We start from the raw sequence: 26892 nt of genomic DNA on the forward strand, positions 1-26892 counted from the left end.
TCATCATCATCATCATCATCATCATCATCATCATCATCATCATCATCCTAAATCAGAACAAAGAAACTGAAACCTCAAAGCAACAGCCGTCGGTGCCCTGCGGCGGATGCTCAGGCTTGCGGTGTTTGCACTGCGGCCGGGTTGCTCCTCCGCCGGCTTCCTCCAGGCCTGACTCGGGCGCCGACGCGCAAGCTCTCTCTCGGAGGTTTCCCAGATGACAGTGAGAGAGCTTCGGTGTCTGGCGGGGAAGCGGTCGTGTTCGCGGGGTCGCGCAGGGTGGCTGCTCGTCGTCTCGTCTGTCTTTTCAGGTAGCCGCAGCCTGCAATTTCCCGGCGCGAAACGTAGCGGCTACGTATCATCAAGTAGACTTAAAGAGAGCATGAGACTGCGTGGCGGCCGGTTAGCTCAGTTGGTTAGAGCGTGGTGCTAATAACGCCAAGGTCGCGGGTTCGATCCCCGTACGGGCCAGCAGCGAGTATTTTAGTTACCAGGCCTGCAGTCTTCATTCCAACCGCGAACTATCACAATTGCACGGTCTTAAATCCGTTTACGACGAACAAACCCAAGGACCCTACCATTTATGCCCAGGATGTCACATATATATTTTAGCCAGGCTTTGAGTTAGTGCCTGGCTTAAAGTGCCCAAGGTTCTGACGGAAGCATAAAAAACAAAACTGTGTGGATGAAAAACAACATGGCTGCATTTATCTGTATTTCAAACAAGAAAGATCTGATGTGATTTCATAAGAGAAAAGACAAGTTCAATTGTGGACGGTGATGCAGGCTGTTAGCTGTGGGGGGTGACGTCAGGAGGATGAGGAGCCAGAACGAATGTTGACTCTCAGCTTTTCTGTGCCATACCAAACAATAAAGACAACCCAAAATTCTTAGGGCTCTTGAAAGACAGAATGGTCAGGGTACAAGTTTCAGCATAACTATTTTCCTTGCTCTCAAAAGTAAAGAAATAAATCCTACTCCAAACCAAATGGCAGAGCTTATTAATTCTTTGTTTGATATTGGCAGTCAAAGTCCATCATTTGACTGGAAATGTTGGCTGACATAGGCCAAGAGATCACAGCCTGAATTTCTATAGCAGAACTTTGAAATATCACTCTATTGGAAGATAATTCTCTTACAATGAAAATATTCCCAACCTTCCTGCCATCAGCAAGCCCTTTGCTACTTACTGACTGTAGACTCTCCATTTCCCTCTTTGCATCATGAAGCATTTACCCCTTAGAAGCTTCTCTGTCAGAAGAGTTCAACTGAGAGATTCTCTGAGATCAGAACAGTTCAGTACAAGAGTGTGTACTGGAAATGCCAGAAGCATTTTCAACATTTTTAGAGATGGTGCGTTATTGAAAGCACAAAAGTATAACAGCAGAGGAAGGCCTCGCTGGGATTCGAACCCAGAATCTCCTGTTTACTAGACAGGCGCTTTGACCAGCTAAGCCACAAGACCCCTTCCAAGACCCTGCTCAGTTATATAGTATATGTAAGTCTTACGCGTAATACAGCAATTTCCCATGTTTCCTTGACTTTGCACCAAGGAAAGTTCGTGTAGGTTTCCAGCTTCGTATAAAAATAGAACGCAATGCATTTAAGAAATATTTCCTCAAATATAAGGTTTAAAATTGATTTCAAATCGAAGGGTCTAAATTTTTTATTTCAAGGTGACTTGTGCCCCCTAGAGGAAAAATTGGATATTTCAGTACAGTTTAACAATTTCCCCGAAGTTGTTCTTCACTGGGCTTCAGTTTCTACTTTTTCAGGTATTGGAGATAAAACAATGAACAAAACAACACAATTTTATTTTACTACAGAGTCTGCATTTTATAAGGAGATCAAAAGGCAAGTTTTAAAAGGCTAGGTACGCAGGCCCAGACAAACAGAAACAAATAAACAAAACAAAAACATCAGATATGAGACACAATCTCTGCCACTTTACTGCTTCTGAGGAAACTCTTCCTGCTTCATTCCCTTCTGCATTTTCTCTCTCTCTCTCTCTCTCTCTCTCTTTCCCTCCCTCTCTCTCAATCCCTCCCTCCCTTCCTCCCTTCCTTTCTTTTCTTTTTTCAAGACAGGATTTCTTTGTGTACCAGCCTTGACTGTTCTGGAGCTTGACTTGTAGACCAAGCTGGCCTCGAACTCACAGAGTGAGATCTCCTTGTCTCTGCTGCTCTACTGCTGAGATCAAAGGTTTGTACCCAGCATATGAGTGAGTTTTTCTTTCTTCTTTTTCTTCTTCTTTTTTTAAAAAAATCTTTTGACTTCAAGAACTACCAAAGTTACCCTGTGTATACCCAAATAATTTCTAATAGCTTTAAAAATCGTCCTGTGGGCACTCGCCACGCCCTGCTTATCATCTGTCTCAGGGGAGAAGCTAAAGGTTGTTTCCATTGTCTCAGCTCCCTCTGTGCTCCTATGCAGGCATTTTACTTTGATAACTAGAAGCAGAATGACCAACTTACTCAGTTTGGTTTTAATCAGCTGACATTCCCACCAGGACTTTGTACTGTTCATTCCTGTCAACTCTTAAATCAGGGCAACTACTTGAAAATGTTTAGAGTGATGTGTTAATGGTGACAAATAGTGCACAGAGCGAAAATTTCATCCATAAAACCTTCCATATATATAATTAAGGCTTTGGTCATCTACTTATATGTTAGACACCCGATTGAACTTCTCTTTTGTGGTGCTGGGGACTAGACTCAGGGTCTAGTTGGCAAGCACCCTCTCTGCCAACTGACCCACGTTCCCAGCCATTTGGATTATTAGGGTTTTATTGCTGTGAAGAGACGCCATGACCACAGCAACTCTTATGAAGGAAAACATTTAACTGGGGCTGGCTTCCAGTTCAGAGACGTAGTCCATTATCGTCATGTTGAGAGGCATAGCACTGGGCAGGCAGACACGGCGCTGGAGAGGCAGCTGAGAGTTCTACATCTGGATTTGCAGGCAGCAGATGGAGACTGCCGCTTTGAGCATGGCTTGAGTATAGGAGACCTCAAAGCCCGCCCCCAGTGACACACTTCCTCCAACAAGGCCACACGCCCTCTAACACGACCACCCATCCTAAAAGTGCCACTCCCCGTATGGGACAAGCATTCAAGCGAGTTAGTCTGTGGGGACCATTCCTATTTGAGGTGCTACAGCTTGTATCTTCCACATGACCTTTTCTTGTTGTTGGTCCGTGTTCTTTGTGAGGCTAACACCACGAGGCACAGCCTCAGCGGTGTGTCTCACATCCCAGTCCTGTGAATTGTGGGTTTCAGATCTCATATTGTCCCCTCCATACTAGTCACACCAGATTCTTGGCTTTGTGATGACCAAATTTACTTTTTCTCCTCCCTCAAAGTTTGTTACCTTTGAAGTCATGGTAACAGAGTAAAGATTTCTCCATTTTGACTCATTTTTGTTTTCTACTCCTGCCCTAAAACATCACATAAGTACCCAACGCTATTATAGAAACTCAGGGGGAAAATGCCCCAATGAATTGCATGTTCTTGGCTCTTGTTAAAAACTCCTTGATTTCCACTGCAATTGCTAATCAGAACGTAGTGTTTCTGTGTTGTCTTTCAAAACTCCCCACACATGCATTCAGGGCTGCTCTGTGAGAAGTGTTTCTTTCCAGGCAGTTGCTGTCCGGCTTAATACAGACTCTCAGTTTGAACTTTGGTTGTGCTGAGTGATCTCTGAAATTATACTCCATAAACTCCATATAAAAGGATTTTTTTTTTCCTGTTGTGAGGTTAAAAATAAGTTATCTTCAAAAAAGAATGCCTAGGTTTTAATTTTTAGGATGTTGAGTCATGTAGATAAGTGCCTTAGGTTCTTTTTATATTAAAGAGAAGAAAAATAACACCATAGATTTTTCTTTTCTCTTCAGCATTTGGGACGGCACGGCACGCAGGGCTTCATTCCTGCTAGACAAGTCTTTAGGCAGAACAATGGAACCCAGGAGCAAGTGACACAAACAGTCACATTGTTAAGTCTCTAAAGCCTGTTAGGTGACAGTTCTCTTCACAAGCTAAGAGCGAATTTCCATGCCTGACTCATCTATTCTAAGCATGTACTTTGCTAAGCATGATAATACAGTACATGCTGAGCTTTGGAACTCAGAGGCTGCCCTGGCAGAAGGATCAGCCACACCTTCTGTCCTTTCCAGCACTTCTCCAAGACTGCTGAGCTAACACGTTACAGGCCCCACAGTGGGCTGAGGCAATAGTAGTTTACTCAGGTCTTGCCTTATATCCCAAGACCTTCACTGACCGGCTGAACTAAGAGACCCTTCTCTAAATTCAGAACCTTCTTTCCTCAGGCCCGTGAAAGCACAGACTTTCCCTTGTGTCCTGGGTTGCTGTTGGATCTCCTTTTCCACCTTTTCTCGCTGCAAATGGCTGTTGTTATTAAAAGACCAGACATTCCCCGGAATTCTTCTCAGCAGTGACTTCCCGTCACACCAACTGCTTGCAACTTTGTGGCCTCTCAGGTCAACTCTGTTGAACCTGGAGTCGTCAATATTTCAGCACACTAATGATTAAAGTTCTACCTTTTGGACAAAATGCAGAGCATATACATTCTCTGTGCTGGGTCACTCACCTGGCTTGTGAGAACTTGATCCTCCTCACTAGCAGACGGTGAATAAGAAGCCCTATTTCTGAATTTCTGCTACTCTGAGCAGTAAGGTTTCAAAAATATTGTGGGGATTAAAAAATGCTGAACAACACACAAGCACCATGAACTGTTTTTTTTTTTTTTTTTTTGGGGGGGGGGGGGTGCCCATATCCACATAAAACCAGGCAGTGAGAAGAGCACACAAAAGAGAAAGGACTGGTGGCATTGAATATGAATGCTCTGTTGAAAGTTAGATAAATTCAATAGACAAGTGAAGGATGAATCAGCTTTTAATATGCACTTAATTCCGAATAAAGGGACACAGCGTACAGAAAAGGCAAAATCGGCTGGTGTGCTGATCCGGAGAAAAACTGGATTAAAAATATTTAAATATTTATTTATTTAACTTTAATTAATTTATTCAACTTAATTAACTTTTCGAGGCAGGGTTTGTCTATGGCAGCCTGCCTGTCCTGTAGCTCACTGTGCAGATCAGGCTGGCCTCAAACTCAGGGATCTGCCTACCTCTGCTTCCTGAGTGCTAGGATTGAGCCCCTTTACTGCTCTGCAAGATGTTTTTAAAGCACCCAGATCTGTCAGGAGAATCTCCTGTTCAGGACTTGCCCTCTCTCCAGGAGACTACCCCCACCCCCTTCTCAGTCATGGAGCAGATGACTGTAAACTTTCGGAATTCTGAGGTAAAGCCCGAGCCAGCTAGAACCTGCTTATCTGAAACGGACGGACTTTAGGTGCATCTCATGCTGAAAACAGACCATAATTTCTCACACTTGTGATTATTACTACCCGGAAACATAGCTTTGAACTTGAGGTGCAGGGGAGCCAACCTGGGATAGAAGACATCTCAGCCCAGTGTTTCTGAAACTTTGTGGGTAGGAATTTGAGAATCCATGGTAGGGCTGATAAATGAGGGCTACTTCAGCCCCTTGCGGGGGTGGGGGGTGGGGTGGGGGGTGGGGGGTGGAGAAAAAGGCTTCAAGTAAAGAATACAAAAACAAAGCCAGCAAACAGCCCTTGCATGCACATTGTGTTTAATAACTGACGTGCACTCTCATGAGACTTGTTGGGAGGGTTCAGGACGAGGGAGGACAAACCTAGAAATGTCCCCTGATCCCAGCTGAGGACCACAGGAAAGGGTTTCTGAGGTGGGGCTTTCTAGGGCAGAGGTTTTCAGGGTGTTCTGATCTTGGGTGAGCTCAGGGTTTTCCTGCTCTGGGACTGGTGGCTTTTTGTTGAGATTCTTCACCCCAAATTAACATTATCGGGGAAGGGGTGCTACCGAGGGCCTGGAGATGAGCTTAGAGGCTGGAAAGGCTGTTATGGCAGTTGGAGAGGTGAGCGGGAGGGGCCTGACTGCTGGGCGGGGCTGACCACTCTCCTGCCAGGAGGGTTCAAGTAAGAAGGGAGTCCACAGTAGGGCTGCCCTGGCCATCCTGCTCTCCATCAATTCTGCGATCCTTCCCCCTCGGCTATGCATGCGGGAAGTTTTAGAGCTGGCCTGAATGTCTCATTTGTAGTCTACCTGGCACACGTCACGCGATACGTTGGAGCGTGTCTCTATTGTTGAGCAACAAACTACTCATCGACATCACCTCTTTAACTCACCCGTTCTGCGCTTTCTTTGTGGCGTATCTTACTACCTGGCTTCTCTCGCGCCTTTGTTGACCCAGCTGCAAGCAATTTCCACGCAGATTAGGATTTTCTAGGCTGCACGATGTTGGGACACCTTCAGATACATACTGTGAACTGTGGAGCTCAGTGTAGGGCTTGGGAAGTCTGTTTTAACAGAGGAAATGTAGAATTATGCTGCGGTGAAAGTGATAAAAGCTTAAGCTCCTATCACTTGTTGAAGGCCAACTAGACCAACTGTCGAGCTGCTTCCTTAAAATCCTCTAAAGATGGCCTAACGGTGGCCGTCCCAAAGTACTCTGGAGGCAGAGGCAGGACCAGCTTGGTCTAGGTCTAGACCAAGACCTTTCCTGAGAAAGATTACATAAAGGAACAAAAATCTCTCAAAATCCAAACGGACCCCTGTAGTGTCAGAAGCCGTTAAACGTATTTAACAACTAAGTCACACCCGGACAGAAAGCAGTTTTACACATTTGACTACACTTTCATTACAGAATGGAAAACTAACCTTTTGAAAGAGCCAAAGTAATCTTAAACCGAGTTAATAAAAGTGAGCTTTCAGGTGTGCGTGCTCCAGCTTCTCCGTGAAAAAGTGGTGGCTCTGAAAAGAGCCTTTGGGGGTATTTAATTAAAGCTGCTCACTTGGCCTTGTGGTGGCTCTCGGTCTTCTTGGGCAGCAGCACGGCCTGGATGTTGGGCAGGACGCCGCCCTGCGCGATGGTGACGCGGCCCAGCAGCTTGTTGAGCTCCTCGTCGTTGCGGATGGCCAGCTGCAGGTGGCGCGGGATGATGCGCGTCTTCTTGTTGTCGCGGGCCGCGTTGCCGGCCAGCTCCAGGATCTCGGCCGTCAGGTACTCCAGCACGGCCGCCAGGTACACCGGGGCGCCGGCGCCCACCCGCTCCGCGTAGTTGCCCTTGCGGAGGAGCCGGTGCACGCGGCCCACGGGGAACTGCAGCCCGGCCCGGGACGACCGGGTCTTGGCCTTGGCCCGGGCCTTGCCGCCCTGCTTGCCGCGTCCAGACATGTCCGAACAGTAAACAGCCGTTACCAACTGCGCGAACGGACCGCCGAGGACCTTCGCTCTTATACTTTCCCATGGGCGCGAACGGAATGCGATGCGATTGGTTGGCTTCGCCGTTTGCTCTACACCAATGGGAAGCGGTTATGACGACGGGCGTTTCGATTGGTCGAGAGTCCGCGGTGACGACAGCTCCACTGTGAGCGAATCGCGAGCGTTCCTTCCTGCGCCTCATTTGCATGCAGCTTCTCTAAAGGGAAGGGCCGGCGTCCCCGGCGCTGTAGCTCGCGCCGTGTCAGGATGCCCGAGCCCGGGAGGTCGGCGCCCGCCCCGAAGAAGGGCTCCAAGAAGGCGGTGACCAAGGCGCAGAAGAAGGACGGCAAGAAGCGCAAGCGCAGCCGCAAGGAGAGCTACTCGGTGTACGTGTACAAGGTGCTGAAGCAGGTGCACCCCGACACGGGCATCTCGTCCAAGGCCATGGGCATCATGAACTCGTTCGTCAACGACATCTTCGAGCGCATCGCGGGCGAGGCGTCGCGCCTGGCGCACTACAACAAGCGCTCGACCATCACGTCGCGGGAGATCCAGACGGCCGTGCGCCTGCTGCTGCCCGGGGAGCTGGCCAAGCACGCCGTGTCCGAGGGCACCAAGGCCGTCACCAAGTACACCAGCTCCAAGTGAGCGCCCGGCTCGCTTCCCGACCCAAAGGCTCTTTTCAGAGCCACCCACTTTTTCTTAAGAGTGCTGTTGCATTGTCAACCTTGGTACTTTGGGGAACAGAGTCCCGTGGAAAGCTCATCCCGAGTGTTGGCCTGCAAGCATAGTAAGTTTGCACACATCCACTTGGTTCAGTTGGGATAAAATTTGATGGGCAGAGTTTTCTTTTGGCCTCACCATGTCTAGGTATGTCTCTGCACCCTGAAACAGCTGTATTCTATTCCCAACAGATTATACTTGGACTAGTCATAAACGGAACACAGGAGATCAAATGAGTTTTAAAATGTGCTACTAAAAGTTTCAAGTCATACTGCTCAATGTCCAGTAGCATAGCCCCCAAGTATCTGATATTTGGGGTTTAGTCGGGATGTAGGCTGTGAAAAAGGCTTTGGTAGCTCTACTGACTGCCCTCCGGAGTCCACACGGCTTGTAAGCTCTGGCCAGCTCCTGTCTTGGCCTGCTTCTGTCTTGCTGTCGCCTCTGCTCAGGAATTGGGGTGCCAGGGCCTCCAGTGTAGGGAAGGTTGCAGCGGACTCATGACCGGAGGCGACGCCAGCCCTGCCACGAGGCGTCGCGGCTCCTCTGACCTTTTCGATCCATTGCAACTGAGGCTGCATCTTCACCAATGAGCTCTCAAAACCGTCCCACAGTTCTTTGTGACTCCTTCATGCCTTCAAAACCGGTGCTCCGTGGGAGACTTATGCATTTAACCTCGTCCTCCACTCCCACCCTGACTCTCTCCCACCCTCACTGGACACAGCTTCTGTGTCCTGACCCTGAGGAAATGCTTCCCAGACTTCTGGCTCAATGATAGGATGCTGGTCTGGCATTAATCAGCTGAATTTTTAAGCTCCAGCATAACAAAGGTTTCACTTCCGTAGTGCTGCTCTCTTGTTAACCATTGTTGATCCTTCAGCCCCTGGTGATCAGAAACTCAAGTACATTCATTCAAAATATGACAAAAAAGGCCCAGAGCAGTGGTTCTCAGACTTCCCAACCCTGTGACGGTTTACTACAGTTCCTCTGTAATAATAAAATTATTTTCATTGCTACTTCATAACTGTAATTGTGCTGCTGTTATTAATAATGTAAACATTTCTGTGCGTTCGAGGCCAGCCTGGTCTACAGAGGGTGTCCGGGACAGCGACGGCTACACAGAGAAACCCTGTCTCGAAACAAAAACAAACAAAATTTTCATCACAAACTGGTAATATGGCTATAAAAAAAAAAATTCCAGATCATGACTAAAATTTTAATGTGGCTTTTAACACGATCATCTAGTACAGAGGTTCTCAACCTGTGGGCCATAACCTCCTCTTTGGTAAACCTTTATCTCCAAAAATATTTACGTTACTTTTTGGTTTTGATTTTGTTTTGCTCAGGGAAAGAAATGCAGCCTCATTTGATGAACATAACTTCTCTCTTGGTAGATAAGCACCGTGCTGATTGGAATCCATTTGTAAAGAGAAACTCCATGTTAAATCACCACTCAGTGTTAGTCCCAAATCTTGTAGCTCAAAGCCTGGGAATCACAAAAAGAAAGCGCTGGAAGGAGCCGTTGGCCCTAAGGAGGAGTCTGCAGAGCTGGGTTTTTTCTATCTTGAAGATTAGCTGAGATCTGTCGCCATCTTGTGGCCATTTAGGATAATGCAGCTGGCCTTTTCGCCTAGAGTCTTACAGCTAATGTCAGATCAGTCCTCCTCCCAGCAGTCTCCAACGCCCCATTTCCTTTCTCTACCTGGGGAGGGAATATTTAAATCATTTATGTTTTTCAACTTCTATGCCAAACTCTAGTCACGCTCTTCTGGACTAGACACCACCTTGGTTAAGGAAAGAAAAGAATAAACAATGACACACTATCTACCAATTCTAGGCCACATACCCAGGATGGTCCTGACGACTTCTTGGGAAGGCTCAACCAAAGCTGCTAAAAGATGCAGTCTCTGAACCTATCAGCTCATGAGGTTATTGCCCTAGGCCCTCAGGGTGGATAGCTTAAGTGAGGCCATTTTCTTCACCCTGATCTTTCATCTTCCCTTGGGCATGTCCCACTATTTCTCCATAAGTTCAAAGAGCTCTGGCCTCTTTCCTTCCTCTCTGTCGTTTTAAAAACGGTTTTGCTGTATGAACGGATGCTCAGCGGGGCTTATTTTTGACGTTCTGCCAAAAGCCGTGCTTACTAGATTTACAGGTACCCACATGCAATATGTAAAGACAGATAACAGGGCTCCTCATCGCCTCCTTTGCGGATTCAAACGGCCGAGGCTAAATATGTTCCTCACGTGGTTCTCTTGCTCGGCTTTCCTCATTAGCTTCCTGGAACCCTCTTCTATTCATGAGTAACGTGACCGACATGTCCTACTAGTTTATTAGTACACTGGTTACCCGATCTGAGAAGGGGTCCCGCAGCCTGACTGCTGAATCTCTTCTGAAGTCTGATTCTCCTCTTTGAGAGGAAGGGCATGCATGTGTGGCCCCTGTGCCCAGGATCACTGTGCGGTGGACATGGAGTTTCTCTTTTTTAATTGGAACCTCCAGTCTCCTCTAATGAGCAATGTCTCTTTTCTGACACCTTGTCATCTACACTACTGATAACATATTTTTTTTATTCTAGGGTCTGGGATCTGGCATCCTGTTCTTTTCCTGATCATTTGCCTGCTAGCTTCACTTACCTACTCTTTCCACTAGAAACTAAATACCTCAGGAGCTGGGTTTGGTGGAGAGCATATTTTGAAATTGGCAAAGGGCACATTTTGAGATGGGGGTAGAACATATTTTGATCACTTAAGTTTCCTAGGTTCTAGGGCAGTGCGTCGAGCACCGAGTATTTGTGCTGTCTGGTTTCATGTCAACTTGACACACGCTAGAGTCGTTTGAGAGGAAGGAACCTCAACTGAGAATATGCTGGGCAGAAGGCAAGCCTATAGGGAATTTTCTTAATTAGTGGTTCTTAATTAGCCCATTTGTGGGCGGGCTCTCAGCCTGTGGTCCCGGGTTCTATAAGAATGCAGGCTGAGCAAGCCATGGGAAGCAAGCCAGTAAACAGCCTTCCTCCTTGGCCTCTGCATCAGCTCCTGCCTCCAGGTTCCTGCCCTGTTTGAACCCTGCTCTGACTTCCTTCAGTGATAGACTATGATGTGGAAATGTCAGCCAAATAAACCCTTTCCTCGCCAACTTGCTTTGGTTCATAGTGTTTTATCATAGCAATAATAACCCTAACTAAGGCGATATAATCCGGCCAAATTCATGAAGCAATTAGTCTTTGCTTCACTGTTTCCAAAAGAGGGTTCCCAAAGAGCTTTTGCCACTCGATAACATTTCTATGGATCCCCTGAGCGCTTTTAGTGTTCCTACCTGGCAAAAAAAAACCAAAATAAGCTTCATTTTTGTGAAGATGCAGATCTCTCCATTTTTCAAATTGTTTTTCATTAATGGCTAATGGCAATTACAGAACCTTATTTTTATTATTATTATTATTTTAATGTACCAAGAAAGGTAGTTACCCCATTCTAAGTCTTGTATCTCCCTGTAGCTGGAACTTAGATCTTTCAAAAGATATTTAAATGTATTTGTTTATAGATAGAATCCTACTGTGTAGCCCTGGTTGGCCCAGAACTCACAGAGCTCTTCTCACCTCTGCCTCTAAACTTCTGGGGTTAAAGGCGTGCTACACCATGGCTAGGTGCTCTTTTTTGATGCTTGTCTCAAGATAACAGAAGGGGCTTAAAGTTTGCTGGATTTTCAGAGCACTTCCTAAGCAGACGTAAGTTAAATTAGCAGTGCGATGGTGGGAGGTGGGACGTTGGTCCCAACAGTTTATAATATAAGGACTCATATGGCGAACACTGCTTCCTTCACCCCTGTGCTTAAATAGATCCGGCACTAGTGGAAAGTGCTGTGGCCAGTCCCCGTCCTTACGGAGGGTGGGGTGGATAAACAGCTCTTCTCTCTCTGGGTTGGGGCTGTTACACTGCGGGGAAGGCCTTCCGGGCCCTAACACCAGGAAAGCCTAGTTTTGCCTGTCTTTTGTCTAATCTTTTGTTGTTGTTGTTGTTGTTGTTTTGTCTTTCTTCTTTTGTTCTGATGGTCTTTCTGTCTCGAGGACCCACAGGTGAGCTGGCAAGAGTCTTCTCTGTCATACAGAGCAGGCGGCTTGTCCAGCCGACTTTAAAGCTGCCCTTGCAGCCGTAGGGGCTGAGATAATGCCTCTTCCGTATTTTCTCTAAAGTACCTCTTAGCAGCCACTGGCAAAAGCTTTTCAGCAGTATGTGCCGGAGATGATGAAATGTCTGTCATATTTACTTCATCTAAATCCTTGTTTTCACTAACACAAATCATTATCTTCATGACTTTACTTTTATTCTGCTGCATGCCTGTGTGCGTGTGTATTTTCATGAGGAAGCACCTATGTGTACATGCACGTACACTTATGTGTGTAGAGTCCAGAGGACAACCTTGGGTCTCATTCTTCAGTCAGCCCCATCTTTTTTAATTAATTAATTAATTAATTAATTAATTAATTAATTAATTAATTAAATTTTTTGAGAAGGTCTTTCACTGTTGTGGAATTTGCTATGTAGCGTAGGCTGGCTGGCCAATTAGCCCGGGAGGGGGGTCCACCTGTTTCCAACCGCTCTTACAACAACCCCTACCTTCCTTTCTTTTTCTTTTCTTTTCTTTTCTTTCTTTCTTTCTTTCTTTCTTTCTTTCTTTCTTTCTTTCTTTCTTTTTTTTTTTTTAACATATTCTCACAGGTTAAACTGAGGCCTACGGAGCTATCTCCCTGGCTTACTTATTCTCATTTTAGAGAAGAAGCTGAGACCAGCGGAGAGAACGAACGTCTTACAGGGCTCAGTGGCAGCACCCAGGAGGGGAAGAAGGACGTGTTCGCTTTGCAACACGTACGTTCTTCTGTTCCAGCAGATGCGTCCTCTATGTCCTCCATCCTCCCCTTCGTCCTCCTGCCACGTCTTCCCAGTTTTTCCTGCCCTTGCTTCTTTTTCACTCATCCTTTAATTCATGAGGGCAGTTCTGCGAAGGACTATAGTGTCGCATTTGTGACAGAGGCTGTTGGAGTGAAATGTCCCAGCATTTGGAGCCTTTCCCTGCGAGAACGAGTTCTGAATTTTCAGCCTTTTGCCATCTTAAGCCTTCCTAACCATCCCAGGGAGCGAAGTAGACTCCAGAGTTCACTTTGGTCAGGTGACCCCGCTGAAGTCCTTCAGGAGAGCGTCTACCTTCCTAACTTGGGTTTTGGATTACTCCTCATCACACAGTTTCCCAGCTGACTGGTGCCCAGTCCTTTCTTCTCTGGATGGCTGTTTCACACCGAGTTCATAGAGTCTGCTCCCCTGTCAGAGAGGCTTCTCTCTGTTACTTCTTTAATTTGTTATTTCTTTAATATCTATTGATTTACCCCTGTGTGATGGATCATGCTTTTAACGCCAGCACTTAGAGAAGCATAGGCAGGTGGATCTCTGTGAATCCCAGGCCAGCCTGGTCTACAAGTGAGTCCAGGACAGCCAAGGATACACAGAGAAGCCCTGTCTCAAAAACAAAAACAAAAAACCAACAAACAAAAACCAAAACCCAAACAAACCAAACAACAACAACAAAAAAGAGTTTGTTGATTCCTGGGAATGTTGAAAAAGCCTGGATCATAGGAGAAAACAGGAAATTTGTCATGTTCAGTTCCCACCATTGGCAGCTTCCCTCGCTCAGGCCTCAGGCCGTGACACCATCTTACCCAAGAACTGCAGATCTGAAGACACCGGGAGCGGAGCAGGGCAGTCCACAGCACCTCATGAATCCCCACAACTCGCTGTGCTGTCCCTCTCACTTCTGCTTCCACAGTGGCAGCCAGCTACGAGGTGCTGAGTCCAGGGCAGAAGCAACAGAGACGAGTGTCATCCCTACCCACAGCAGAGGCTCGGAGGGTCACGGCGACTGAGCACATCATTGACTAGAGCTGAGCCCGTCCTTTCACTGGGAAAGGATGACACAGAGTGGGGTGCAATCGTGTGAAGACTCAAACTGTGAAAATGACATTGAAGATAAGAGTAAGACATGAGAGAAATCCGTCCTTGGTCTCAATCACGTGAGACATAGTAGCATATCTAACTTTAAAAAGAACCTTTTCACTAGAAACTCCAACAGTGAGGACTCATGAAGGACACAGGGATGCAGGGAATTAACTGCGCAGAAAAGGCCAAACAGTGAATAACTATTGCAGAATTTTGTTTCTTTTCTTTGTGTGTGTTTGTGTTTCTGTTTTTGGAGGCATGGTCTCTGTAGCTGTAATCCAGGTTAGCCTCCAACACACTAAGACTGGTTTGAATCTTCTCCCTCTGCCTCCTGAGCACTAGGATTATATGAGCGGGCCACCCTGGCTGGCTGGGAGAAAGACTTAAGAGTCAGGTAAGTAGCTTCAAAGTCTACGTGTTAACCTGGGCGTGGTCAATCCCACCGTTAGTCCCAGAACTCGGAACAAACGAGGAGGCAGGCAGGTCTCTGTGAGTTCAAGGCTAGCTTGGTCTACAAAGTGAGACCAGAATAGCCAGGGCTGTTGCACAGAGAAAACTTGTCTCAAAACAAACAAACAAACAAGACTCCATGTTAGCCCCAGTTTCATGTTATACCCAATTATATTCAACAACCAAGATATTTGGGGGGACCTGAATTCAATTAAATATTCAGCATCTTCTGTGGGCCGTTTTACAAGAAGCTAGCTTTGAGGATCTAGCTGCCTTTGCTATGGTTATGCAGGTGCTTTCTGATGGTTTAAGCAGTTGTTTTGTGTGAACTGTCTAGTGTGACATTTTAGAACCAAAACTTAAAAGAACCTGATGGGTGTGGTGGCTCTGGCCTTTAATCCCAGCACTCAGGATTCAGAGGTAGGCAGATCTCTGAGTACAAGGCCAGGTCCGTCTACACAGTGAGTTGCAGGACAGCCAGGGGCTATATGAACAGGCCCTGTCTCAAACAAAAACAAACAATAGCAGCAACAAATCCCTAAAAATAAATAAATAAACAAATAAAAGGCTATTTTGTAAAGCAGGAATTTCATAAACGCAAAGAAATAATAGTTCTGAGATAATTACATGGTTATTTTTATTCTATCTGTCTGTCTGTCTGTCTATCTATCTATCTATCTATCTATCTATCTATCTATCTATCTATCCATCCATCCATCTATCTGAGACAGGGTGTTCTGTGTAGCCTTGGCTGTCCTGGACTCACTTTGTAGACCAGGCTGGCCTGGAACTCACAGAAATCTGCCTGCCCCTGCCTCCCTAGTGCTGGGATTGAAGGCATGTGCCAGCACTGCCCAACTTGCGTGGCTATTTTATACTAACATAAATTTTGCAGTTGGTAGTTTTTTAAAACAATATTTTTAATTTTTGAAAATTTCATGAATGTACACAATGGATCTCGATGACTCCCCCATCTAAATATCCCCAGAACTGGCCCCCACTTCTATCTTCATGTTTGTTTGTTTGTTTGAATTGTTTACTTTCCCTCTGAGTCTTACTGTCTGTACACACACGGTTGTGGGGTTGTGCCCCCGGGAATGGGGTGACCACTCCCATCCAAAAAAGATGAGACTTTGCCATCCGGGAGTGAGTCACCAGCGAGGGCCGCAGCTTCTGTGCCCCTCCCCCGCCCGTGGTGCAAAAGTGACCTGATCTTTTGCAGCTAATCGCGGCTGCTGAGAGAAGACAGCATTTCACAGCAGCCCCTCCCCCGCCTCGCCATCTATTCTTACGTCGTTCCCTCTGCCTCGGGGAAGGGGAATTAGTTACTCTAAGGTCTGACAGGTAGACAGCAAATGGACGCACAGGGAGAGAACGGAAAAGTTGAGATTCCGGCCGTGCCACTAACTAGATAGATCCCAAATGCCCGTGCAAACATGGCATGTTTCCTTGTGTCCAAAGTACACAGGCAGTAGTAATTCCAGGCTGGTACAGTGGTTCTGGTGTGTGCGCACGCACGCTCCGGCCTTTTCTTAGTGCTCAGGGTGATTTCCAAAAGAGGGACTGCTAGTCAAGTATGAAAACGTCAGAATGAAACTTGATTTCTCAGTTTTTTTTCACTTCGGTGGCCAGGAAGGAACTCAGCCAGGAGAAACTGCAGGGAACTGATCAAACTGGACACTTGGCTCACACTCCATCAACAGGGAGGACCAGTTCACTCACAGTGGTTAAAACCCGAACAGCTTGGTAAGATTTAGCTACCTGGGGTTTGCATTTACATAGAAACCTTCGTTCTTCAATAAAAGCCAAACCGACGAGGATGGGATTCGAACCCACGCGTGCAGAGCACAATGGATTAGCAGTCCATCGCCTTAACCACTCGGCCACCTCGTCAGAGCGTACCGGCGGTGCCACGTGGCTCGGCCAGGGTTTTGAGGCGCCCGGGAGCATTGTGGCGCTCGTCGGGGGCGGGCGTGGACGCACTTGTCCCCAGAGGAGGAAAATGGGCGGGGCGAAACGCCCCCCCCCCCACCAAGCATAGGGGCGGGGCTGTGCAGCCGGGACCGGGCGAGGAGCATCCTGGGCGGTCCCTCCCGGCAGGGGGCGTGGCCACGCGGTGGGCGTGGCAAGGCGGGCGTGGCAGAGCTCCTGGGCTCTTCTCCTAGGCCGTCGCAGTAGAGGGACCCGGATTAGCCAGCGTTTGATTTTCCAAGGAACGCGGTGCCTGGGAAAGTACATGCTCACGAATGCACACACACGCATGCTATGGGGAGAGGAAGGGTGTGTGCCGGAGCGACCAGATGATTCTGGAAAGGAAGGAGGTGCAGTTTACTATTTCAACTGTTTTTGTCTTAGGACATGAAGAAATGAAGAGCATAGAGGTAAGGGAACACGGATAGTGATTACTGACTAATCAAAGCCCTAAATGACCGCTTGAAAATGAGTTAAAAGCAAAATGTTGTTTTTTTTTTTTACTTTGCTTTTTGTTGAGACAGGATGTAGCCTAGGACTCAAACTCGTGGTAGCCCTCTTGTTTCAGGCTTTCAGTGCTGGAATTTCAGGGTTGAACAACAGTACTCCTTGCTTGAAAAATATGTTTTTTTTTCCGTTTGCTTTCTTACTTTCTTTTTAAGATTTGTTTTTCGTTTTGTGTATGTGTTTCTGTGAATTTAAGAGTCACAGAGATTAATTGTTTTCTTTTTCTTTGAGGAGCGTTTATGCTGTGGCTTTATTGCGTGACCTACTTGGTCCAAGCTTGGCGCTCCCATTACCTTGCTTTCTGTGCTCAGTTTGCACCGAAGAAAACTTATTCTCCACTCTCTTCCAGCAAGTCATTTTCTTCATGGAGCATCATTGACTTTTCTCTCTATATCTTAGCTGAATCCTTTACTAATACTTCACTTCTCAGTTTAGAGCTAAGCTTAAAAAAATCTGAACAAAGCGAATCATATATTTTAAAGTCTTAATTGCTTCAAACTGTGTAGGCCAGCTTCTTCTTTTACTTTAGTGGTGGCATTTCACTATTCTGGCATTAAAACAATTCATTAATTTATATGCTACCTGTAGGGCATTTTCTGAACTCCTGACTGACCGGGGAGAGCCCAGCCCATGGTGGGTGGTGCCATCCCTGGGCTTGTGGTCCTGAGTTCTATAAGGAAGTCTGCACTGTAAGCCACGATGAGCAAGCCAGTCAGCAGCCCTCCAGGTTCCTGCCCTGCTTGAGTTCCTGTCCTCAGGCTTTTGTGATGAACAGGCTTATGGAACTGTGAGTGAAATAAAACCTTTTCCTCCACAAACTGCTGCTGATCATGGTGTTTCATGGCGGCAGTAGTAACCCTAACTAAGACACTCTCTAAGCGGTCACTGGAGAGTGAAGAGGACTTTCCAAAGAAGAGGACGGGCCAAGCAGCCTCACCAACGCAGCTGTCGGCAGTTTATTTTAACTGTGTTATCTTAGGTTGGAGTTCCTCCATCTGTCTTCTTCCGGTGTAATCCAATATTTCCCAAGTAAACTTCTTAGGAAATTCAGCTTATTTTGACTAAAAACTTTTTGATGTTTTCCTCCTTTTCAGGAGTTGTACATACTTAGCATATGTATAAGTTCTGAAATAGACTTCTTTCTCACACTTCTTTACACATCACAATGCTTCAGACCTATGGTAATGACAAAGCCTTCTGTTTGCAGGTGAGGCTTGGAGTTGGCAAGGCTGTTCCTCTGGTCTGTGAAGGAATATTGACAGTGTGTGCAAGTTCGATATTTACAAATGATTGGCCAATGTGTGCAAAAACTAGCAACTACTGCAGGTCTCTCTTCCTGGATGTTTATAGCTGGAGACTAACTCTAGAGACCTCTTACTTCCTACAGAATCTAGCTAACCCCTCCTCCTATGCTGTAGGTAAAAAAAAAAAAAAAAAAAATGCTTCGCTTTTGGGTTGCTACTCAGTAGAATGCTCACAGCCACCTAATGCCAGCTTTTCTGTCTGTGTGTCCTTCATCCTATTGATGTTCTCAGTCAGGTGTTGTCCAGGACCACGCTGTGCAGGAGGTGACAGAAGAGGGTGTCAGACAACCTGTAACTTGAGTTACAGGTGCCATGTGGATGCTGGGATTCAAACTCATGTCCCCAGCAGGAACAGCCTCTGCTTTAAGCTACTGAACCATCTCTCCACTCCGTGATAGTAAATACTAATAAAATACATGGACAAGTTGATTTTTCATTTTGTTTGTTTCTTTTATATATATTTTGATATATTTATTGAGAGAAGGTTTTGCTAGATAACTTAAGCTGGTCTCAAATGTGGCCTTTTTATCTTAGCCTCCAAAACGAGACACGTGTGTATTACCAAGCCCAACTGCTTGGAAATACGAATACACTGTGGAATGACTATTATGTCACGAGCTTTACATTTTATTTTCTGTAGTAGGGACACTTACAAATCTACTAAGCAATTGTCCTGAATATAGAACATTATGGGGGCTGGAACAATGGCTTAGTCGTTAAGAGAATTAACTATATATAGTATGGTATGTATACTATACTATACATAGTGTATAGTATACATATAGTATATTGTTGTTAATATAGTATATTGTTGTTAATGGTAGTTGGTGGTGGCCATGCAGCATCTTCAGGGAATGGAAACTCCTTCCTACTCGGCAAGGACCTGTGGTGAATTTGGTGGCCTCTATACTTATTACCTAGCTCTCCTTGCTCTTGCTATGCTGTTTATACTCATAGCAATAGTTCAACTTTGTCTGTCATGGGCAAGGCAGGGATTGAAAGCCCTGTGGATGATTCTGTGTTTTTCTCAATCCTCTTTTGAGGGTTAAAACCTTCCTCTACCCTCTCTGCTTCTATCGATCCTCCAGATGTGACCATTAATCCTAGGTATTTTGGGATCCATAATCATGTCCCGAGAGAAACAGTCACACTGAGTAGGCCTGTGGCAGTTGTGGAGAGCAGTGGATCCTGTTTGTATAAGTGTACTGAGGAAGCTATGTCTGATCAATGAGACTTAAAATGGAGAATTTGTGTCTGATCAACAGAGATGTAAAAAATAGGGAAGCTATATTTGATAGAGACTTAAGAAATGGTTCTTGGAAAGACGGTATCAGAAATTGATAGGTACATATCAGGTGCAATGAGCATGTCTCTGCCTTCGATTAAAAAAGTATTGTGACAAAGGGGTGATATTTGATTTGTGGCTTATACCCACAAATGTTTAGTCTGTCTCTCACCTTGCATAACTGTAACTGCATTTGCTGAGAGCTGGGTGTGTGCTCATGTTCACAGGACATGGCTGGCTAGACATTTACTTTTGGCTTGCTGAAATTGTGATTTATAGTATAAAATAAGGTTGGGGACTATTTGACCCACTGGGAGGGAGGTAGGAGGAAGGGAAACTATTGAGGGCTTTTTGTAATGAGGAGGCTTATGCACTGCTGATGTTATTTCTTTAAATAAAATAACAAATGATGTCACTGCTCAGGTGAGCGGGATTGTGTTTGTATAAACAAACACAGCTCTAGCTAGTCCCTGCCACTTGCTTGAATGTCAACAGATGGTCAGTGTCCTCACTTTGTCCTGCGCCCCTTCTCTGTCTGAAGACCCGAACCTTTGCAGTTGGAACTGATCTCCAGCAGATAGTACTCATTGTCACAGTGTTGCCTAATTGGTCTCTTGAATGCATTCCCTTGTTTAATTTATTTCCCCCTTTGAGTCCCCAGTCTTGGCCCCACTGTTCTGTCTTCTTAAGAATTTAACGCCTAACATAACTGAAATCATGCAGTAATTTCCAGTGGCTGGCATATTTCACTGAGCATGCTTTCTGCCTCGTTCTTCATATTGCTCCGAAATGCCAGGATTATTGTTGTTTCTTCTTCCTCTCCTCCTCTTTCCTTTTAGGCTATTAAGAGCTGTTTTTATTTCTCTCATCACCTTTATTGTGTGTTGGGTGCTTTGCTCTTTTTTTTATGTTATAAATTCTTTTTTTTTGTGATGATTATTTTTTATCCATTTGTTTATCTATCTCAGCTTTTTATTTCAGCACGCAGAATAGTTGGCTTCATTATGGCATGCTAATACCTGCCAGGTTTTGTTTGATCCTCTCCCCATACTCCTCTCCAATTGCTCCTCACTTGCAGTTCCCACCTAAACCCTTAGGATATCTTTCTTTTTATGGCTAAATATTTCATTCAGTGTACCTATGACAGTTTGCTTATTGATCTCTTGACAGACCCTTAGGTTGAATGCATGTGAATAGGTACCACAAACAACCAGAGGGACCAGATCTCCCGGGACCTGGAGTTATAATCCACTGTGAACCACTTGTATTGAAAATCAAATATGGGCTCTTTCCAAGAGAAGTATGTGCTCTTGACTGCCGCCTTATTTCTTCAGCTTTCTCATTTTTTAAAAAAAATAAAAAACTCAGAAAGTTAAAAGGAAGTACTAACTAAACTTCCTTTTCTCTAGTTTTCCTCAAATGTAATAATTCTTAGTAGTTTCACTTTCGCAAATGGAGAGAAAATTCTAATTCATATTACTATATTACATTGCTTTCTCATTGTTATTATATTAAATTAAAATACCCCTTAATATCATTTCATAGCAGTACATTTTGAGCTCATTCATTATTTTATAAATGCCATCCCCAAATCTTTAAAGTTTTTAAAATTACATCTATTTATGAGAAGGGGCATGCATGTACCATGGCACACATTTAGAGATTGGAGGAGAGCCTGAAGGAGTCAGTTTTCTTCTTCTGCCATGTGGGTCCTGAACAAAAAGCTCAAGTTTTCAGCCTTGGTGCTAAGTGTCTTCCTGCTGAGCCACTTCAGCAAACCTATAAGCTGTAAAATTCTATTTTATGTGTGCATACTTGGGGATAAATTGTATTCTCTGTTTTGGTTCTGAAGATGTTTCCTGGACCTTGGCCATAGAGGAAGTCACTCTGACACTGAGATAAACACCCAGTCTTTGAATATTTTCAAGTAGCTAACAAATTTCCACCTTGTTTGGTGTTTAGGCAATGTGTTTGGAATGATGTACACTATTTTTAAATTGTATTTCTTCAGTGAACACCTCTATCTGAAGGATTGGTTCCAAGAAATGGAGTTCCAGAGTGAAAGGGATTCACTTAGTAGTTTGTACAGATGTTGACACATTGCTCTGCTCATCTTCACTTCCTGATGCTCAGTGGAGAAAATCCAACAACTATGGACACAGTTCACACCAAATGTTCAAGGATGATGGGATAGAAAATGAGAGGAGACCTGGGCCTCAAACTTGCCAGCATGTGTCAGATGTAGGCAGCTTGTCACCAGCTGTGCTGTGTGAGAACCTATCTTTACCTGATCAAGCTTTTCTTACTTGATTAAAAAATACATACAGAGCATCGAACATACTAACAGCCATTTCAAACCTCCTTTCTGAAGAGATCAAAGCAACATGGCTTCTCGAATATTATTGAACCTGACAACATTCAGTCAGGTGTCCATCCCTGTGAATCAGCATAAATGGGCTGAGAACTGAATAACCAAGGGTCAGAAATTCTTGAAAATGCATTGTTAAGGATTCATTCTTTAAAGAGGAAGATAAATATAAAGAAACAACACAATCAGTCCAATAAAAGAAAAGAAAACAGAGCATGAGAAGGAGGACACTTTGAGCAGCTCTCAGCTCAGGGGGAGTTCTGTAGAGAAGCTTGGAGTTCTGAAGGTAGAGGACATGCAGGTGGTGCTTGTGGAGAAGAAATACCATGTAGCCACTGGCCCCTCCCATGGCACCCTGAAACACTGCATCTCTCAGGACCATGAGGGTGAGAAAAACATTGTTTATTTTCTGACTTTCCTTTTTGAAATAACAATATTCGCTATTCTTAGGCAGTGGCAATGTGTTTGTACCTTTGTCTCTGAAGGAAAAGAGAAGGTTCATGCTGATCACAGAATTGAAAATCCAAAAGAAGATCAGTGAGAGAAGCACATGTCCTGTAGACCTGAGTCTGAGCCTCCCCCAACAGGAGGCTCTGGGGCTCATGATGATGGTCTGGACCACTGTGAGGAGACTGCTGGTGCAGATGGAGAGGCCCCGGGCCATTCTTTCTAGATAAACAGTAATGTGACAGCCTAGATCACCAAGGAAGTGCCTCAGACCTAAAGCTGCTATTGTCGTTGGCATTCCTTTAGAAAAAAGCATAATAATATTTGTCAAAGCCAAGTGGATGAGGATAAGGTGTACAGCTTTCTTCCCAGAGCCAACAAAAGTGCATACATACCTCACAAAAACAGAAAGATTTGCTACAATGCCAAGTCCAGTTAGAAGAAGGAATATCGTAATTTCAATAATATTCAAAACCATTTTTAACTTCATGGGCAGGAATTTGGGGATCTTGCAAAGGGTTTGAGGAAAATAACAGAAATGATATGTATCTGTAAAATATACTTTATGTCATAAAGTGTTTCTAGCATATAAAAGACAGCCTTCACACGTGGAATGAAACAGATTTTCTTTTTAAATCTAAAGAGTTCTACTTTTCTTCTTGTTGTCTTTATGGGACATCTTGTACTTTAAGTGGTAACTGTGGGAGAAGATAAAAAAAATATTTGAAATGACCAAACAGATTTACTCTCCTGATTTCCATATTAGTAAAATTAAATTATATGCAAAATGTATATACAGTCCATGTATTTTGAATCTCAGTATTCGTTGAAATAAAGTGAAAAGTTTACCGACTCGAATGTCTTCCTGAATGTTCTGTTTGATTTTGTTAACATTCCTATTGGGCAGTTCTTCAAACCTGCACCTTTCTTTGCCTCTATCCCTCTTGCACACCTAGTATACAGACAATCATTTCAATAAATTGTGTCAAGAATGGTGGTTCGCATCTCTCATCCCAGCACTTGAAGAAGGATGAGACAGGAGGATTACTATGAATTCATTACCAGTCTGGGCTACATAGTAAGTTTCAGGACAGCCGCCATGGTCACATAACAAGACTCTGTCTGAACCCCACCCCAAGAAAACCCTAGAATTCTCCCAACAGAACAAAAAGCAATACAAATAAAAACAACCTTATCATCAACATTATGTATTTTTATATTAATGCATCAACATTAGCATCTTTCAGAGCAAGAAACCTACAATGCCTTTTATGTTGTTACTATGTGATTAAAAAATGAATATAAGACTTGTTTTATGTCTTTAATCACTATATCTTTGATTCATACATCTTCAGAGGTGTCCTTTTAAAAGTCAAACTGTTCTGTTAATTTCACTGCTTACAAAGTTCCTGAGGGTTATCTTACACTTAACACCAAACCTACCCACAAAATGCTTTCCTGTTAGTACAGCTGATAATGCTGAATCAAAGACTCCAGGAGTGAGCCCGTGTTCTGGAAAAGCAGTATATTGACTGGATGCAGTCAGACTGTGTTCTAGAGCAACCTTGGGGTACTGCCTAGAAGGGCTCAGGAGAGGGCTGCCTTCCCACAAGTGACCTCAGAGCTTCTGAGAGAACCTGGACTAGATCTGGTTAAGCTGCTGCTGATCAAGTAGAGAAGAGAAGACTTTCTGATGTGTGATGGTATGGGGTGAATGCAGTTTATGAAACTAGGAACCCCTAGTAAGGCTTACTTAGTTCACTGGGGGCTCCAAGGCTAAGTGAGATGTTCACCCTCATCCCAGTTGTTATGGTACTGCAGCTGCCACATAACAATATTCCCTCATTGTCATGGCACCTAGGCTATCCATGTCTGTTCTCTCAGCCTGGTAATACAATAGGGCTGCTTTGATTTACATCAGGCTGAGTTGATTTTCTTTATCTTTTCGTTCAGTAGTAATAATTCTTCCAAAATTTTAATTAACATGCCATGATAATACATTTGTGGAGTGCATTGTGATATCTCAACACATGTACATTACTTACTGATCAAATTAGAGTAATTACTGCTACTTGGGTTTGGACATCTAGAGGTACCATTGTCATTACTATTTTAACTTTCTTAGAAGGCTCTAGGCTCCTCTCTTCAAGCTCTTCACAGAGTGTCCTGTCATCATGAAGGCTGTTATGTGCTGTACTGAAGGACAATGCTTTTCTGTGCTGCCTTCCCTCTACTTACAGCCAGAGCCCTAGGCTAGCCTTCACCTTTCAGAGTTCTTTTGGTAATCGGTTTTCACACTTTTAGGCCTGGAAAGGATTTTACACTTTCACAGCCACCCTCTCCATTCTCAGTTCTCACCTGTAGGACATATGTCACACTGCAGTCCATATATAATTACTTCTCATTGTTGCACTAAGCCTCTGACGAAGCAGTTGGAGGGAGAAAGGGCTTGTTCTGGCTCACAGCTTGAAGCTAGTCCAGCTGGGCAGGGAGCACCGGAGCAGGAGAGTGGGACAGTTGGTCACATTCCTCAGCAGACAGGAAGCAGAGACAATGCTGATGCTCAGCCCCCTTTTCCTAGGATCCTGGGCCCAGGCCATAGGATCCTGCTATCCAGGGCAGGTCCTTCCACCTCAGTTAAAACCTACTGAAACACCCAGAGATCTGTCTCCTCCATGACTCTGAACCCATTCAGGTTGACAGTGAAGATTAGCTTGTGCACACAACTCCCCAGACCCAGGACAGCAGGGCTGGCCCAGGCTGAACGAGCTTGGAAAGCTTTACACCCCCTCCCTTCCCCCTTCCTATCAGTCATCAGGGGTGTGCTAACTTTACCTTTGCCCTTTCTTGTTTGTTTCTTTTTGGTTTGTTTTGGGCCAGGGTCTCCTGTAAGGGAGGCTGACCTCAAACACTCTTTGCAATTGAGAGTGCTTTCAAGCCCTGGTCCTCCAGCTTTTACTCCTGGAGAAGAAGTATGTGGGTTACAGGTGTGTGCCACTATGCCTGGCTTTACTTCTTTTAATCTTCGAGATCACTTGCAGAGAATTATGTCTGAACATTGGTGTGTAACCAGGTCTGGAATGATGAGGCCCTTTGAGTAGGAACATCAGGTACTGCCTTTCAGCCTCAGTTTCCTTGACTGCAAACTGAGGGATAACAATCGGTGCCTATGCACTGAACAAAGCATGCATCTGAAATTCACAGCCCATGGTGCAATAAAGCACCAGGCATATCAGTAAAAACAACTGTAACTAATCTATTTAAATAAGAGTTGGCTAAAAATTTAATCTGAGATTGAGAATCTGTTTTAAAAGAATGAATGTTCAGAATATTCCCCAATGCCCTCATGTCATTAAAAAATACTTTTATGTTTTCCTGATTTGGGCCTAGATTTTTCCCTCAAATCAGAATTGGGGTAATCTTGAAACACCTATTACAATGCTTCTATTAGGTTTTGACTGGACAATTTGAACAATAGCAGAGGAAACCATAATCCTAAATAGCTTTTGAATCATTATTGGAAACTCCTTAAAAGGGTATGGTTTACACTGAGCTGTGTAACAACTAAGGCTGGCAACTGTGCCCGTTTCAGAGATAGTTTTCTCAACTAAAGCATGACAGCAGTACTGGATGCATCATAAAACAATCTGATTTTCAATGGATTATATTAATGTACAACCTGGCCAAAAACTAACAATAATTTTTAATACTAATTGTGAACAGTTTTCTCTATTAATCTAGTCTATAATTATGAAGTTGACTGAGATGTATTTTTTTTTTAATATATGATTAGGAATCAGCTGAGAATGAGTGCAGAAAAACCTAAATATATGTAGAAGGGACAAAGAGAGGGTGGAGGGAGAGGGAGAGATGGAGAAAGAGAATGAGAGAGACAGAAGACAGATAGACAAATGAGGGGGGATTTGAGGAATTAAAAACATAATGGGTAAAGACAAAGTTTGCCCACATGTAAGAGACAAATATGCAGTGAAGATTTTGTGAAAAGTAATGATGGTGTCAGTCATGGTATGGGTGAAAGCAGAGGCTTAGAGAAGAGAGGTTTGGGGTTTGTTTCCCCCTAGAAACCAGAAAAGTTCTTTCATCGTTCTTATTCTCCCCCAAAAGGAAGGAGGGAACACATGCAAAGACCCTCCTGAGCTCCCCAAAGGCACTGGCTCCTGAGCATGGAAGCCTGGTGCTTAGCCATCTCTCCAGCCTGTGGAACATACCTTTGGAGATCAGGCTCAGCAAGCCCTAAGCCTCACAAGCAAACACCAGCAAAGGTGCTTCTGAGGGAAATTTCACAGCCCCACGGAGGAACATGGAAGAGTGGTCAGGTGTGCTCAGGGCAGCAGCTGCAGTGAAGAGAAGCTCTGGGTTAGTCCCTGGCCAGGTGAGTCTTCAGGGTTGTATTTGAACCTTCTGGGTTTGGAGAATTCTTGTTTTCAATTATCTGTCACTGGGCCTTACTTTTTACAGTTTTCAGTGTGTATGTCAGGGGGCAAGGTAGAGGAGAAGAAAGCCCTGTGAGGAATAT

At 44.7% G+C, this 26892-nt stretch overlaps 3 protein-coding genes and 3 non-coding genes across 6 annotated transcripts; 2 read left to right on the plus strand and 4 right to left on the minus strand.

Annotated features, from left to right (window-relative positions):
• The first annotated feature begins 394 nt into the window (after window positions 1-394).
• Window positions 395-468, plus strand: Trnai-aau (transfer RNA isoleucine (anticodon AAU)). Its single transcript has one exon. It is a non-coding gene; the product is annotated as a tRNA-Ile (tRNA).
• A 920-nt stretch (window positions 469-1388) lies between these two features.
• On the minus strand, window positions 1389-1462 carry Trnat-agu (transfer RNA threonine (anticodon AGU)). Its single transcript has one exon. It is a non-coding gene; the product is annotated as a tRNA-Thr (tRNA).
• Window positions 1463-6902: 5440 nt separating this feature from the next.
• On the minus strand, window positions 6903-7327 carry LOC129668859 (histone H2A type 1-E). The gene has a single exon (XM_055596961.1). It carries the CDS (start codon window positions 7287-7289, stop codon window positions 6903-6905), a length of 387 nt encoding a protein of 128 aa, XP_055452936.1. The 5' UTR covers window positions 7290-7327.
• Window positions 7328-7583: 256 nt separating this feature from the next.
• Window positions 7584-7964, plus strand: LOC129668855 (histone H2B type 1-C/E/F/G/I-like). The gene has a single exon (XM_055596957.1). The coding sequence runs from the start codon at window positions 7584-7586 to the stop codon at window positions 7962-7964; it is 381 nt and encodes a 126-aa protein (XP_055452932.1).
• Window positions 7965-16284: 8320 nt separating this feature from the next.
• Window positions 16285-16366, minus strand: Trnas-gcu (transfer RNA serine (anticodon GCU)). Its single transcript has one exon. It is a non-coding gene; the product is annotated as a tRNA-Ser (tRNA).
• A 5573-nt stretch (window positions 16367-21939) lies between these two features.
• Window positions 21940-23147, minus strand: LOC129668885 (vomeronasal type-1 receptor 4-like). The gene is made up of 2 exons (XM_055596983.1): window positions 23135-23147; window positions 21940-22847 (listed from the first exon to the last, which is right to left on the minus strand). Exon 2 carries the CDS (start codon window positions 22843-22845, stop codon window positions 21940-21942), a length of 906 nt encoding a protein of 301 aa, XP_055452958.1. The 5' UTR covers window positions 22846-22847; window positions 23135-23147.
• Between the last annotated feature and the right edge of the window lie 3745 nt (window positions 23148-26892).

Source organism: Psammomys obesus, unplaced genomic scaffold, assembly GCF_907164565.1.
Source record: "Psammomys obesus unplaced genomic scaffold, mPsaObe1.curated_primary_1811, whole genome shotgun sequence".
NCBI lineage: Eukaryota > Metazoa > Chordata > Mammalia > Rodentia > Muridae > Psammomys > Psammomys obesus.